Genomic DNA, 14574 nt, shown 5'->3' on the forward strand with positions numbered 1-14574 from the left:
GCTAAATCTAGATGTACTACATCACACATGTTGAAGTAATAGTACATTCCTCTCTAGCCACAGGCTAGTGGGCAGTCCCCTATGAGAAAGGTACATCTTTTAAGGCATAGCTGTAACGTTTTTTTTATACTAGCACTTCTGCTCCAGTAACAACTCAAACAACAAAACACAAACACAAACTGCGATTTCTTAAGACAAACAGGCTACGCATCTTATAACTGACATAACTTATGACTGACAGAAAGGACAGATTTGACTCCACAGGAAATTGAACACTAAGAACCACTGAGACCTGTGGAGATTACCCTAATGGTTAAAAGTATTTATTGGATAAAAATTTGCCAGCAGTAGAGTATCAACTTCTAGATATACATAGCAGCAAAATACACTGTCCTTGCAGGAAATTGCACACTTCTCTCAGCTTTTTAAAAACTAGAAGCAGTATTTTTTTAAATTTCTAACATTATGTGATGTGTGCTTTTCATTGTCTTATGATTTTCTTGAGTCTTAAAATCTCATGTTAAAGGATGGATATAAACTCATTTAACTCCACACAATTTAACGCATGTATTCCATTGTATCAGAAGCATAAAAGAAGGCCTTTTTCAATTTTTTTATATTTTATGTATTGCTTTTTTGCATCCCAATACAGATCCTTTAAAACAATCAAGAATATAAAATGAAACACCCTATGACTCAAACCAGATTGCTAGGACATAAAAGTGTGAGTCTTTTGCTCTAAAATAATTGTATTTCTAAATCAAACCATTTTTAAAGACCAGAGTACTTTATAAGAAAAGATTTACCAAAACATTTATCAAACAGATTTGATTAGATAGAGTAATTCAGAGTGATTCACAGACATAGTCTGTGAAAAGTCTTGCAGGGGAAGTGGTGATAGCCCTATGGCTTAGGACTTCTAAAACTAGAGTGAACAACTGTTCTGCACAAACAGCAGAGCCAGTGCTAGGCATAAGAAGATTAAGCAATTGCTTAGGGCCCCGAGCAGCTCAAGGGGGCCCCTAAGTAATTATTAATATGTGTCGGGGTGGGTAAAATTATTGCTGCTTAGGGCCCCCATGGGCTAGCACCAGCAGTGACTAGCAGGGAGATTGACTAGCTGTTCAAATACGTATTTCCTGTCTGTAACATGTATCATTCTTCCCTTTACATTATAAAAAGTTAGGATTTAGTCCTTTATCCGGAAATATTTTCCTATGAAGGCATATTGGTTTTACATTTAACTTTCAAAAACAGCTGATTCAGAAACAAATCAAAATATGGTTCACTTACAATATCTTTCATTGACAGTCACCCAACTTTTGCACATAAGAGTTGTGTTGATGAAGTGCATCTACAACTGTCTGTTATACATCCCTAAAAGATAAAGAGTTTGATTACATGCTTCTTTGTACCCATGGAGGCAACTGTGCCAACAGCGCTGTTGGGGAGTTCACCATATTGATACCATTCTCACACAACCATGCAACCAGAATAGGGCAATTTGAAGTTCTGGCTAAGGGTACATAAAAACTCTGACAGCAGAGGCTGCCTGGGAGATACTGTGAATTAGTGCCTCTCTCTGACGTCATGTCTCTGCCCTGTGCAGCTATCTCCACCCACTTTTGGGCCTGTAACAGTGAGCTTTAGGGCATGTTTTGTTGCAGTAAATAGCCAGCTTTTACTTCTGTCTTCCCACTCTGGACAAAAAGAAAAGGAGTACTAGTGGCACCTTAGAGACTAACCAATTTATTTGAGCATAAGATTTCGTGAGCTACAGTTCACTTCCTTCTGTAGGCAAGAGCGAGGAGTGAAGGTTTTCCGACAATGGTAGAACTGCATTTTCAACTACTTACAGCCTTCCTACTTATTTTAAATATGAGGGATTTGTTTCAGTTTTAAGGCAAGTAAGAAAAATGTACGATGCAATGCAATATTGTTGTTTACACATTTTCTCTGTAGTTTAACTGCACATCATTTTTCAGGACTTTGTCCATCACATTGTCAAGGCTCCTACTGAATCCTCAATAAAGGGCCAGATTCTATTTTTATTTACACTGTTAGCTCCAGTTCTAGTTGATATTTTCATAAATTACTTGAATTATAGGTTGGAGATTATGCTTATAAAATCTGCAGATGCCGCCAAACTGGGAGGGGTTGCAAATACTTTGGAGGACAGGATTAGAATTCAACACAACCTTGACAAATTGGAGAATTGGTCTGAATTTGAAAAGATGAAATTCAATAAGTGTGAAGTACTTTACTTAGGAAGTCAAAAATCAAATACACAACAAGATGGGGAATAACTGGCAAGGTGGTAGTACTGCTGAAAAGGACTTGGGGATTATAGTGGGTCACAAATTGAATCCAAGTCAACAATGTGCTGCAGTTGTGAAAAAGGGTAATATTATTCTGAGTTGTATTAACTTGAATTTTTTTTAAAAGACACAGAGGGTAACTATCCCACGCTACTTGGCACGGGTGAGGCCTCAGCTGAAGTACTGTGTCTAATTCTGGGCACCACTTTAGGAAAGATTTGGACAAACTGGAGAGATTCCAGAGGAGAACAACAAAAAGGATAAAAGGTTTAGAAAAACTCACCCATGGGGAAAGGTTAAAAAACCTGGGCATGTTTTGAGAAAAGAGAACTGACAAGGGACTTGGTAACAGTCTTCAAATACATTAATAGCTGTTATAAAGAGGACTGTGATTAATTGTCCTCCATGTCCACTGAAGGTATGACACGAAGTAATGAGCTTAATTTGCAGCAAGGCAGATTTAGGTTAGATATTAGGAAAAACTTTCTAACTATAAGGTTTGTTAAACTCTGGAATATGCTTTCAAGGGAGGTTGTGGGATCCCCATCATTAGAGGTTTTTACAAACAGGTTGGACAAACACCTGTCAGTGATGGTCTAGGTTTACTCAGTCCTGCCTTAGCACAGGGGACTGGACTTGATGACTGCTCAAGGTGCCTCTAGCCCTGCACTTCTATGATTCTATGAGATTCTCAGATGAAAGGCAGTATATAAATGCAAATTATTATTATATCCTTATATTTTATTGCTCTTTGTCATGTTTATTACTTGTCATCAGCATACTGAACTTTTTCTATAACCAGAAAGGCTTTAAATTTATCTAGGATTAGACACCTATCTATAGTTCCCTGGTTTGTAGCTTTAAGATTAATGATTTTCTTTCATGTAATCTTTGTTTTTTTCTGAAGTCATAAAACATTTTGCATGTTAGTAATTGACAATTGCTACATGATGGTAAATAATACTGCTAACAACACTAAGTACTTGTAATTGCAAAGCACTGAACAAACAATTATTAATCTTCACAAAATCTCAGCAAAGAGCATATTTTATCCTACAACTTAAAAACAAATGTAAAAAAATGAATACGACTGAAAAATGAGATGCTTCATTTCTCCAGACTTATCCTATTAATTATTTTAATTAACAAAATGTATATAATAAATTTATAAGGAACTCCTATAGCATCTTCTAACAAACATTCAGGCATACTCTCTTCTTGGTGCATACACATAATCCCTGTAAGGGTTAATGGGAGTTAGATGCACAAATTGAGAGCAGACTATATCACAGCCTGTAGTATATCTAAAAATGGTTCTTTGGGTGCTGATCTTTTGGCTGTGTTTTCATTCTGTCTTTTAAAACCATTATAACTAGCACAGGTCTGGATGCATTATAGGGACCTTTAAGAAGCCTTCATTATCTCTCCTCTTTTTAACCACATAATAGGAAAAAGTGAGAGTATAGTACATAGACCACATTGAGGAAAAGGAACTTACCTTGAATTTTTGAACTGGTATATCTATTTTCTGTAATGCTCAGTGTGAATCACTCTTAAGTGCTGGCCCATTCACGATTATATGTGTTTTGTGCCAAAGGTTATCAGATTGCAAAAGTGTACTCATCTCCCAAGGGACTCATAATTCACCATCACCTTATTTTGACACTAAGGGAAAAATATGTGTATCAAGCAGGGGAAATAACAGGGCAAAAACCCTGTGTTAATGGTGTAGGAAATCTTCCAAAGGGAAAAAACACAGGCTAGAAAGTTAATAAAGATAACAGAAAAGTAATATTATCAGATTATGAGAAAAGACTTGCCTGTGAGTTCATGCACTTCACAGAGTTCCCAAACTGTATTTGAGGAGTTTTCCTGAAATGCAAGGAGAACGAGACAATTAAAATGCTTACTTAAATTAGCAAAATCTGAACCAGGTTTACAATGGCTCAAAGAAAAGAGACAACAGGATTTATTATTGCCTGAAAATACAATAAAAGCTTGAGTAAAAATATATTCCTGCAAGGTGACTATAGATACAGAATATTCCTATACAACTGTAGAGTCATCAGCCCAGATCCCCAGGTCTGGCCCAGCTGTGCTAGGCATAGGAGGTAAGGTGTGGGTTGGACAAAGGAAGCTAAAAGCCATCTTTACATTCCCCCAGTCCCGGGAATAGAGAGGGCCAACTGTATTCCCATCATAAATTAGAGCATCTTCAATCTAATTTACACAGGGGCAGAGGCTGTTACACAGCTGGGGATCCCTGTAGTACAAGATGCTGCAACAACAGGGGAAGGTTAGAGATAGCTATGCTGGCTCCATGCCAGCCAACGTTTGCCCTATTCAAAAGGAATTCCCAGATGCCCTGTTAAGCAGCTTTACTTTGGGAATAGTGGGATGAAGTAAGGAAAATGATGGATTTATGCTGGTGCTGGATCTGCACTGTATATGAATTAACATTCTATAGATATTTGTACACCATTGCCAATTTGCCCCAAATAAAACCATTTTAAAACTAATCAGCAGAAGTGGTTGTGGAGAAAGAAGAAAGATATGGATTCTAATGCTAATAAATATTAAATATTAACTATTATGCATACTATTTTAAAACGTAAAACTAATTTTAAAAACTGCACTTCATTAAGTGTAATAACTATGCTCTATACTAAGAAATATGACCCAGTGTTAACGAATTTAAGAATTAATTAATAAAAATCAATGAGCCAAATTCATCATGATTTTTTTAACCTGTCCATATGACAATCTCTTCTTTGGACTCTCATTGCTAAGAATTAATATGTTTTTCTCTATATAGAATCTTATATATGAAGTTTTATTTAACACCTGTAACCTGTCTTTTGAAAGAATTTGCAAATATTTCAAAATCTTACAAAACATTTTAAAATGACTTTTTAACTAATATCAAAATTTGATATCTATATATCAAAATATATAACATTAAAGAAATAAAATTAAAATCTAGTACATTCCTGTTTTCAGGCACACACAATTTTCAGAAGATATACTGCCCTTAACAATGAAATTTAAACACAGACAGATGTTTGTAGCAGTTCATTATTGTTGTCTTCACATTCTCATCACTGAAAGGCAGCCCCTTTTCTTGCACATCATGAAATCTTCTCTGACAGTTTCATTAAGAAGCATTTATATTCTCCCTTGAATGGTATCCCTTACTCTTATGAATAATACCTCATTAACGATTAGTAGCAGCCAGGACACAAGACACCTTTTCTAATTCCCCCTAAATATATTCTAGGTCAATGGTTCAGTACTGACTCACAGAACAGACAAGCTACTGAATAGTCAACACTGCTTCTTGCAGCAATCTGAGTTTTCTCTGGAGACATATAAGTCATGTACTAACTTGCTTAGTTTATGACTGTGATCCCCAAACTTTTCAGGGTTGCACCCTCCATGACACCATCCGTGGCTCCCCAGAGCTGGGGCTGGGGCCATGGTTCCTGGGGGGAAGAGGAACATAGACAGGGTAAGGGGGCTGAGGCTCGGGCGGGGCCAGGGCCAGAGCCTCAGATAGGCCACAGTCAGGGGCTGGGCGCAGGAGCTGGGCCATAGCTGGGGGCAGGGCCGGAGCAGAGCTGGGGCAGAGCAGGGCTGGGTGGCACTCCCTCCCTGTCCCATGTGGGGACTGACCTGGACCCCACTGTGACCCCCAAATGTTCCTCTGCCCCCCCAAAGGGGTCGCACCCCACTGCTTGGGGACCTCTGGTTTATGATACATAAAATCACAGCCTGAAGTGGCATGAATGCAGGCTTGAGACTACATATTCTGAGAACAAAAGCAAGCCAACCAGGAGACACTGGAGCATTTCCTTAGCAGATGTAAATTAGCACAACTCCATTGACATCTAATGGGCTATGCCAATTTACACCACCTGAGGATCTGGACCCGACTCTTGAGCTAACTAATGCAGGTCTTTGCTCTACTGCAGTGATATTGGCCTCAGGGGTTCAGGCGCCAAATCAGTGATCAACATTACGCAAAAGAACCAAAGTAGTGTGAATTCATTGTTTCATTTACTATAGTACTATATATTCATATTTAAACAGTTTGACAGAGGAAATATTTTGTGTGTGTGTGTGTATATATATTTCTCACAACAAAATGACTGACCAAATATTATTATTTTATCCACTACAATTGGTTAATAACATAGTACAACCATCCTGACTGGTTAATAACTTAGACTGGTTAATAATTAAATCACACAGTGTTTTCATATCATGTTCTGCAAAGGAGAGACACAGAGCCACTTGTGGCTTGCAAGCCTCAGTCTGAGTATCACTGTTCTACGGATTCGATTTTACAGGGTGCTGTGCACTCTAGCTCTGATCTAGCAAAGCACTTAAGCATGTGCTCAACTTTAAGCATATGAGTAGTCCACATTAATAACATGCTTAAAGTGTACACGTAACTGATTTGCTAACTCAGGATCACAGAGATCAGCATTTTGAAGGATCGAGTCTTGTAGTGAGAGTGGCAAGGTTTGCCTATGGCTTTGGCTTAACCAGCAGGAAAAAGGGCAGCTCTTCAAAAGGGAAGCCCAGTGGACAAGTGGCAACCCTTTATCTTTTGGAATATTTGTCTTAACCTTACTAACCGACTAACCATATTATTAAACTAGGATTTCTTTGTGTATAACTTCAGCACTAGCTTGGAGTTTGAATCAAAGCTGATTGTTTGTGTGTAACTTCACCTCAGCCCAGCACTCACATTGAAACAGCTTGTGTGCAACATCACCTCTAGCTTAATGTAACCCTTCTGCCCAGTCAGAGTTGGCAGCAACAAGGGCCGGGTTCAATATCTAGGGGATCCATTCCAATAACACAATGCAAACCGGCTCGAGCCCCCACCCAGTGACCTGGGACAAATATATACCACCCCCGCTGGGCGCCTCCAAGAGGCAATACTTCCCCTCTCGCAAGCACGTAGTCTGAGTGTAGCAAAAGCCTTTTAATAACAGAGAGAAACAATGTGGCATTATGTTGGGGAAACACCACCAACAGGATTCATAACACAACCCATGAGCAAAAAAAACCCACCCCAAGCAAATTGGGGCATGCCCTTTTCCCTTTGGTTCTTGAGTCCAGCAACTCCAAATCACCCAAAGTCCCGAAAGTCCAATGCCCCAAAAGACTCTGTCCCTGGTCAGGGCAGCCCCAGAGTTCGAAAGTCTATCGGCGGAGCTTTACCTCCCAACCTGGGTGGAAATGGGACGGGGGTAAGAGGCACCTTACATGACCTGAAGCTGACAGCTCCATAGCAGCGCTCCGCTCCGCCAGCCGCCCCATGAACTCCGCCCCATGAACTCCTTCGCTCCGCCAGCCGCCCCACGAACTCCTTCACTCAGCTGCACTCCGCTCTACCAGCCGCCCCACGAACTCCTTCGCTCAGCTCCAGGGCCCATAAGCAGCTCCTGCCATCCACAAACTGCTCCGCATAGAACTGCTTCACCAGCTGGTCTGCAAGGCACACCAGCTGTCCCGCAAACTGCTCCACAATATATCTTCAGGCTCCCACACTACTTAACACAACACTCAGTGATTTCAGCTCTTAGGTGAATTCAGCTTGTAGTAGGGGAGCCCCAGTGCTGGTGCACTGTCAGCCCAACATGAGCTCAGCAGCCTATAACTAGACTTCTAATGAAATCAAAATTAGCTCTGATATTCCACAGTGGAGAGAGGAGGAAGTGCAATTAGCATGTAAGGCCCTCACCAAGGGGCCCATACCATCAAGTATCAATACTTATCCCCAACCTCTCCCCATTCACACAGTTTTGGAACCCATGACCCTTGCCTAGCAAGTGCTACTTAGTTGATGGTGAATCCCTCCATCATAACAAAAGGCCACATACAGTTCCAAGCACAGTTCCCATAATCAGGGTAATAACAATTTATTCTTCCTGCCCCAATAACAGAGACACTGGGGATCCCACAGCAGCCAAAGTGACCATTTGGGCAGCTATGGTCTCATTCTAGGCATGGTGGGTGTGCCTATGCAAATGAGATCGGCCCCTGAAGTTCTCTTCCATAATTTGCCACACCTCACCACCAGATGTCAGGGTGGAGCTCATCCTGACACTGCTTACATTAACAAAACTTGCATCAAAGTGACTGGGATACATGTAATCTCATCTAACCCAGTCTGACATTCATATTGGTTTATTTGTGTAACTTCACTTCTAGTTTCAGAGTAACAGCCGTGTTAGTCTGTATTCGCAAAAAGAAAAGGAGGACTTGTGGCACCTTAGAGACTAACCAATTTATTAGAGCATAAGCTTTCGTGAGCTACAGCTCACTTCCTCAGATGCATATCGTGGAAACTGCAGCAGGCTTTATATATACACAGAGAATATGAAACAATACCTATTCCCACCCCACTGTCCTGCTGGTAATAGCTTATCTAAAGTGATTTCCAGCACAAATCCAGGTTTTCTCACCCTCCACCCCCCCACACAAATTCACTCTCCTGCTGGTGATAGCCCATCCAAAGTGACAACTCTTTACACAATGTGCATGACGTCGTCATGAATAGGTCGGAATATGAACAAGAGGCTGCTCGGCAGCTCTCCAACACGAGTTTCTACAAGCCATTACCCTCTGATCCCACTGAGAGTTACCAAAAGCAACTACAGCATTTGCTCAAGAAACTTCCTGAAAAAGCACAAGATCAAATCCGCACAGACACACCCCTGGAACCCCGACCTGGGATATTCTATCTACTACCCAAGATCCATAAACCTGGAAATCCTGGGCGCCCCATCATCTCAGGCATTGGCACCCTGACAGCAGGATTGTCTGGCTATGTAGACTCCCTCCTCAGGCCCTACGCTACCAGCACTCCCAGCTACCTTCGAGACACCACTGACTTCCTGAGGAAACTACAATCCATCGGTGATCTTCCTGATAACACCATCCTGGCCACTATGGATGTAGAAGCCCTCTACACCAACATTCCACACAAAGATGGACTACAAGCCGTCAAGAACACTATCCCCGATAATGTCACGGCTAACCTGGTGGCTGAACTTTGTGACTTTGTCCTTACCCATAACTACTTCACATTTGGGGACAATGTATACCTTCAGATCAGCGGCACTGCTATGGGTACCCGCATGGCCCCACAGTATGCCAACATTTTTATGGCTGATTTAGAACAACGCTTCCTCAGCTCTCGTCCCCTAAAGCCCCTACTCTACTTGCGCTATATTGATGACATCTTCATCATCTGGACCCATGGAAAAGAAGCCCTTGAGGAATTCCACCATGATTTCAACAATTTCCATCCCACCACCAACCTCAGCCTGGTCCAGTCCACACAAGAGATCCACTTCCTGGACACTACAGTGCTAATAAACAATGGTCACATAAACACCACCCTATACCGGAAACCTACTGACCGCTATTCCTACCTGCATGCCTCCAGCTTTCACCCTGACCACACCACACGATCCATCGTCTACAGCCAAGCTCTGCGATACAACCGCATTTGCTCCAACCCCTCAGACAGAGACAAACACCTACAAGATCTCTGTCAAGCTTTCTTACAACTACAATACCCACCTGCAGAAGTAAAGAAACAGATTGATAGAGCCAGAAGAGTTCCCAGAAGTTACCTACTACAGGACAGGCCTAACAAAGAAAATAACAGAACGCCACTAGCCGTCACCTTCAGCCCCCAACTAAAACCCCTCCAACGCATTATTAAGGATCTACAACCTATCCTAAAGGATGACCCAACACTCTCACAAATCTTGGGAGACAGGCCAGTCCTTGCCTACAGACAGCCCCGCAACCTGAAGCAAATACTCACCAACAACCACATACCACACAACAGAACCACTAACCCAGGAACTTATCCTTGCAACAAAGCCCGTTGCCAACTGTGCCCACATATCTATTCAGGGGACACCATCACAGGGCCTAATAACATCAGCCACACTATCAGAGGCTTGTTCATCTGCACATCCACCAATGTGATATATGCCATCATGTGCCAGCAATGCCCCTCTGCCATGTACAATGGTCAAACTGGACAGTCTCTACGTAAAAGAATAAATGGACACAAATCAGATGTCAAGAATTATAACATTCATAAACCAGTCGGAGAACACTTCAATCTCTCTGGTCACGCAATCACAGACATGAAGGTCGCTATCTTAAAACAAAAAAACTTCAAATCCAGACTCCAGCGAGAAACTGCTGAATTGGAATTCATTTGCAAATTGGATACTATTAATTTAGGCTTAAATAGAGACTTGGAGTGGCTAAGTCATTATGCAAGGTAGCCTGTTTCCTCTTGTTTTTTCCTACCCCCCCCCCAGATGTTCTGGTTTAACTTGGATTTTAACTTGAAGAGTGGTCAGTTTGGATGAGCTATTACCAGCAGGAGAGTGAGTTTGTGTGTGTATGGGGGTGGGGGGGATGTGAGAACCTGGATTTATGCAGGAAATAGCCCAGCTTGATTGTCATGCACATTGTGTAAAGAGTTGTCACTTTGGATGGGCTATCACCAGCAGGAGAGTGAATCTGTGTGGGGGGGTGGAAGGTGAGAAAACCTGGATTTGTGCTGGAAATCACTTTAGATAAGCTATTACCAGCAGGACAGTGGGGTGGGAATAGGTATTGTTTCATATTCTCTGTGTATATATAAAGCCTGCTGCAGTTTCCACGATATGCATCTGAGGAAGTGAGCTGTAGCTCACGAAAGCTTATGCTCTAATAAATTGGTTAGTCTCTAAGGTGCCACAAGTCCTCCTTTTCTTTTCACTTCTAGTTTGGCACTCATGTCAAAGCAGGTTTTTAGTTCACAACTTCATCCCTAGCTTGGTACGTATACTGAAGTAATTTGTATCTAATTTAATTTCTATCCTCTTGCAGAACCAGCTAGTTTGTAACTTCACCCAGTTTGGTACTCACATTGAAGTGACTGGTGTGGAACTTCAGCTTGCCGCTCACATGGGAGTGTCCTGTGTATCTTTACCCAGCTTGGTACTTGCACTGAAACAGCTTGTTTGTGTAACGTCATCCAGCTTGGCCCTTGAGCCAGAGCAGTTACTTTGTGGGTGAAAATTGACTACTGGCCTGGCACTTGCACTTAAGGGACTTTGGTATCACCCTGCGCAAAACAGTGACAGTCCTAATAGCCTTGTTAAAATTGCTTCTTTATGAACCCAGTGACATTACTGCCCCATCGCTAGCAGACATGTCAGTAAGTGGAGAGGGCAGCAGGTGAGGAAGGAAGGGGAGGGTTATGCAGGCGGTGTCCCTGCTTGTGTCCCTAGCCAGAGCAAGGTGGGAAATGCCTCTCCCCGTCCCTATTTCATCTCAACATGAATGTGACAAGGATGGGAGCTCTTGGGGCCCAGCAGTGCCATGTCCTCACACCAGCAGTGAACACACGTTGGGAGCCTTCTTAGTGACCAGGGGGACACCGCGACCGCACCCACCGCCCGCTTCGGACGCTGCGCTCCATCATGGCTGCGTACGCTCCCAGTGTGCCGATGTGGCCTATAGAAACTACACTTCCCAGCATGCAGTGCTCCTCGCAGCCTCAGCTCCTGAAACGATCGTTCCCAGAATGCATTGCTCCATTCCCAGGGCTGCGGCCTGGTCGCGTTACCTGCTGGGAAGTGTTAGCCTTCTGGCGGCGCTATGCATGCTGGGAACGGTGATCTCCTCGGCCGTAGTTCCGTACTTTGATCCCGAGGGAGCAGTGGTGGGTTTATTTTATGCCATTTAGGTGCCGCTGGAGTTCAGCCCTCCTGGGCGGGGTCGGCAGCGTTTTGCCAACCGTTCCAGTGTATGCGGGTTCGGGTCGAGAAGTGCATGTGTCCGCCTGAGCTCTGCGGCGCGTGCGCGTTCCATCGGGAGGAGACGCTGGTGTGTCCTTCCGCACTTGCCGTAGGTTCCCGGCTCGCCCGACGTTGCCGCCGCCTTTGTGAAGAGGCGAAACCGGAGCGGAGCCTCCGAGCGGCGGTTTAAGCGGAGAGAGGCCCCGCTGTCAGGTTAGCGCCGTGCCCGGCGAGCTCTGGGGGAGGGGGGCGCCCCGTAGCCCCTGAACCAGCCACCGCTAGCGGCAGAGAGGTGTCGGGCCCGCCCTTCCCCCCACACCCGGTGCCGCCCAGGGGAGGAGAAGCCAGCAGTGGGGAGAGGGGGAGCAGGTTCCGCCCGTGGACTGTGGTGGGCGAGGCGGCCCCACACGCGGGGCAGTAGGAAGCGATAGGCTGGGGCGGTGGGGAGAGTCGGCCCCTGGCTCAGGCGGAGCTGCCAGGCTTCTCGGGAGGCGCTTGCTGCCTTGTGTTGTGGGGAGGGGGCCTTGGGCTGAAGCGCCGCGGTTGCTGTAACGGGTAAGCCCGGGTAAGCCGAGGCATCCTGGCGGCGTCTCCTTCCAGCCCGAAGGGCTCCAGGGTGCGCCGATGCTGTCACCTTTGGGTGACAGCACGAGTCTGTGCAGCAGCAGCAGCAGCAGCAACAACAACCCAGCCACCGTGCGCGGGTGTCCCGTCGAGCTCTCTCACCCGCTGTTCGCTTATCCCCGCTGGCACAGCCCCTTTCAGGCGTCTCTGGTGATAATGTACTGGGTCAGGAAGACGCACCTAATCAGATCAATTTTTCATCTTTTTCCAGTTGCAGCAGTGCTGTGAAGCTGGCTTTCTGTATTGGAGCCACCACGTTACATAATTTATGCTTTGTAAATTTAGTATTAAACTTCCAATTCCTTTATTAAAAACTAAAACAAAACTAAACAAAAATATTCAATGGTAGTATTAATCTCTTAAGTTGTTTTGACGATCTTAAAAACAAATCAATTGGCAATTTTATGTTTAAAGTAAATATAAAAAAATCAACATTTACATTGGACTAAATATATGAAATTTCTGGTATGTTTCTTTTCTCATGCACACATGCATGTATGTGAAAAAAGAAACAGCTGTCAGTTAATGGTTCACGGCTTTTAGCTTTATCATCTCTGGAAAGCACTGCATCTGCAAACATTTGTTCAAGTGCATAATTTCAGGCACTTGAATAGTTCCATTACTTGGGCTTAAAGTTAAGCACGTGCATCACTGTTAGCAGGATCAGGGTTTAAGGGCATTCACGGCTCCTCCTATTGTTCACTGTAGAACTTCCTCAGACATAATTTGGATTTCTTTTTCATCAACAAATTTAATCTTAGTCTTCCACCCCATACACATACAGCTCTTCTGATCTGTATTTTAATTTTTTGGTACCTTCGTTTAATGGGGGTGAACTCTCCACTTCTACCAACCTGTTGAATTTGGGAAACCTTGCTGTGTTCACAGTATAACATATAATTGACCATGTATTTCTGAATCCACCTGCGTCTTCATTTTTCTTTTGAAAAATACACTGGAATCCCTGACAGTAAACACTAGACAAAAAAAAAAAATATACAGAAAAACATTGAGTAATCTACATTTTGTATAGTTCAAATTGTGTTCTCTAATAAATTATACTTACCTTGCTTTTTAGTTCATCATAAAGTTGGCGTTCCTCATATGATTCAGAATATAGATTTAATACAGCTATGTGCTATGGAATATGCTGTTAAACAGCAACTTTTAAAATGAACTTAAATGCAAAGGCAGTACGTTGTTCGTTGATATTTTCCTTCCTATTGTCCTATGCCTGGATCTTGAATGTAGTTGACACTCTTCATATGCAGAGACACATTGTCGGATTAGAGACTCTAATCTTTTGGTAGCCAGCAGGATATGGTGAGTGAGGGAAATCTGGATATGATGTAATGAATGTTTAGGTGGCTCCTTAAGGCTTTGTTTCACAGCTTTGTTTTTAGTAGGTCAGATAAGTATATTTTTATCAAACTGACTAATTTTTTGAAAAATCATGGAAGTCCACTGTGTTAAAAATACATCACTGTCAGTATTATATGACTTGTTTAATAATCACTTCATTTTGATCAGGATTCCAGCCATGTCTGACAAAAGTGAATTGAAGGCAGAGTTAGAGCGCAAAAAACAACGCTTGGCGCAAATCAGGGAGGAGAAGAAAAGAAAGGAGGAAGAAAGAAAGAAAAAGGAAGTAAGAACCTAAATTTTATCAACAAGAAAAATATCAAATATTTGCTTATGTCCTGTAACTTGTTTTGCACTTAGTAAGTTATTAATTTGCTTCATGTTACTTAAAGGTATGCTGTCAAGAAGGGTAGGGCTAAAACTTAAATGTGCGGTTT

At 42.9% G+C, this 14574-nt stretch overlaps 1 protein-coding gene and 1 long non-coding RNA gene across 8 annotated transcripts in view; one reads left to right on the forward strand and one right to left on the reverse strand.

Annotated features, from left to right (window-relative positions):
• Positions 1-1298: 1298 nt before the first annotated feature.
• On the reverse strand, positions 1299-12359 carry LOC140895639 (uncharacterized). Its single transcript, XR_012154289.1, has 3 exons — positions 11277-12359; positions 4139-4190; positions 1299-1377 (listed from the first exon to the last, which is right to left on the reverse strand). It is a non-coding gene; the product is annotated as an uncharacterized lncRNA (long non-coding RNA).
• The window catches only part of DYNC1I2 (dynein cytoplasmic 1 intermediate chain 2), a 43110-nt gene continuing 40503 nt past the window's right edge, over positions 11968-14574 (forward strand). For 4 of the 7 annotated variants that reach the window (XM_073305824.1, XM_073305826.1, XM_073305825.1 and 1 more), the window contains exon 1: positions 14105-14423. In XM_073305824.1, the coding sequence (XP_073161925.1) occupies positions 14229-14423 (195 nt within the window). In that variant the 5' untranslated portion in view covers positions 14105-14228. The other 3 variants (XM_073305829.1, XM_073305828.1, XM_073305830.1) reach the window with 3 other exon arrangements.

This window comes from Lepidochelys kempii, chromosome 11, assembly GCF_965140265.1.
Source record: "Lepidochelys kempii isolate rLepKem1 chromosome 11, rLepKem1.hap2, whole genome shotgun sequence".
NCBI lineage: Eukaryota > Metazoa > Chordata > Testudines > Cheloniidae > Lepidochelys > Lepidochelys kempii.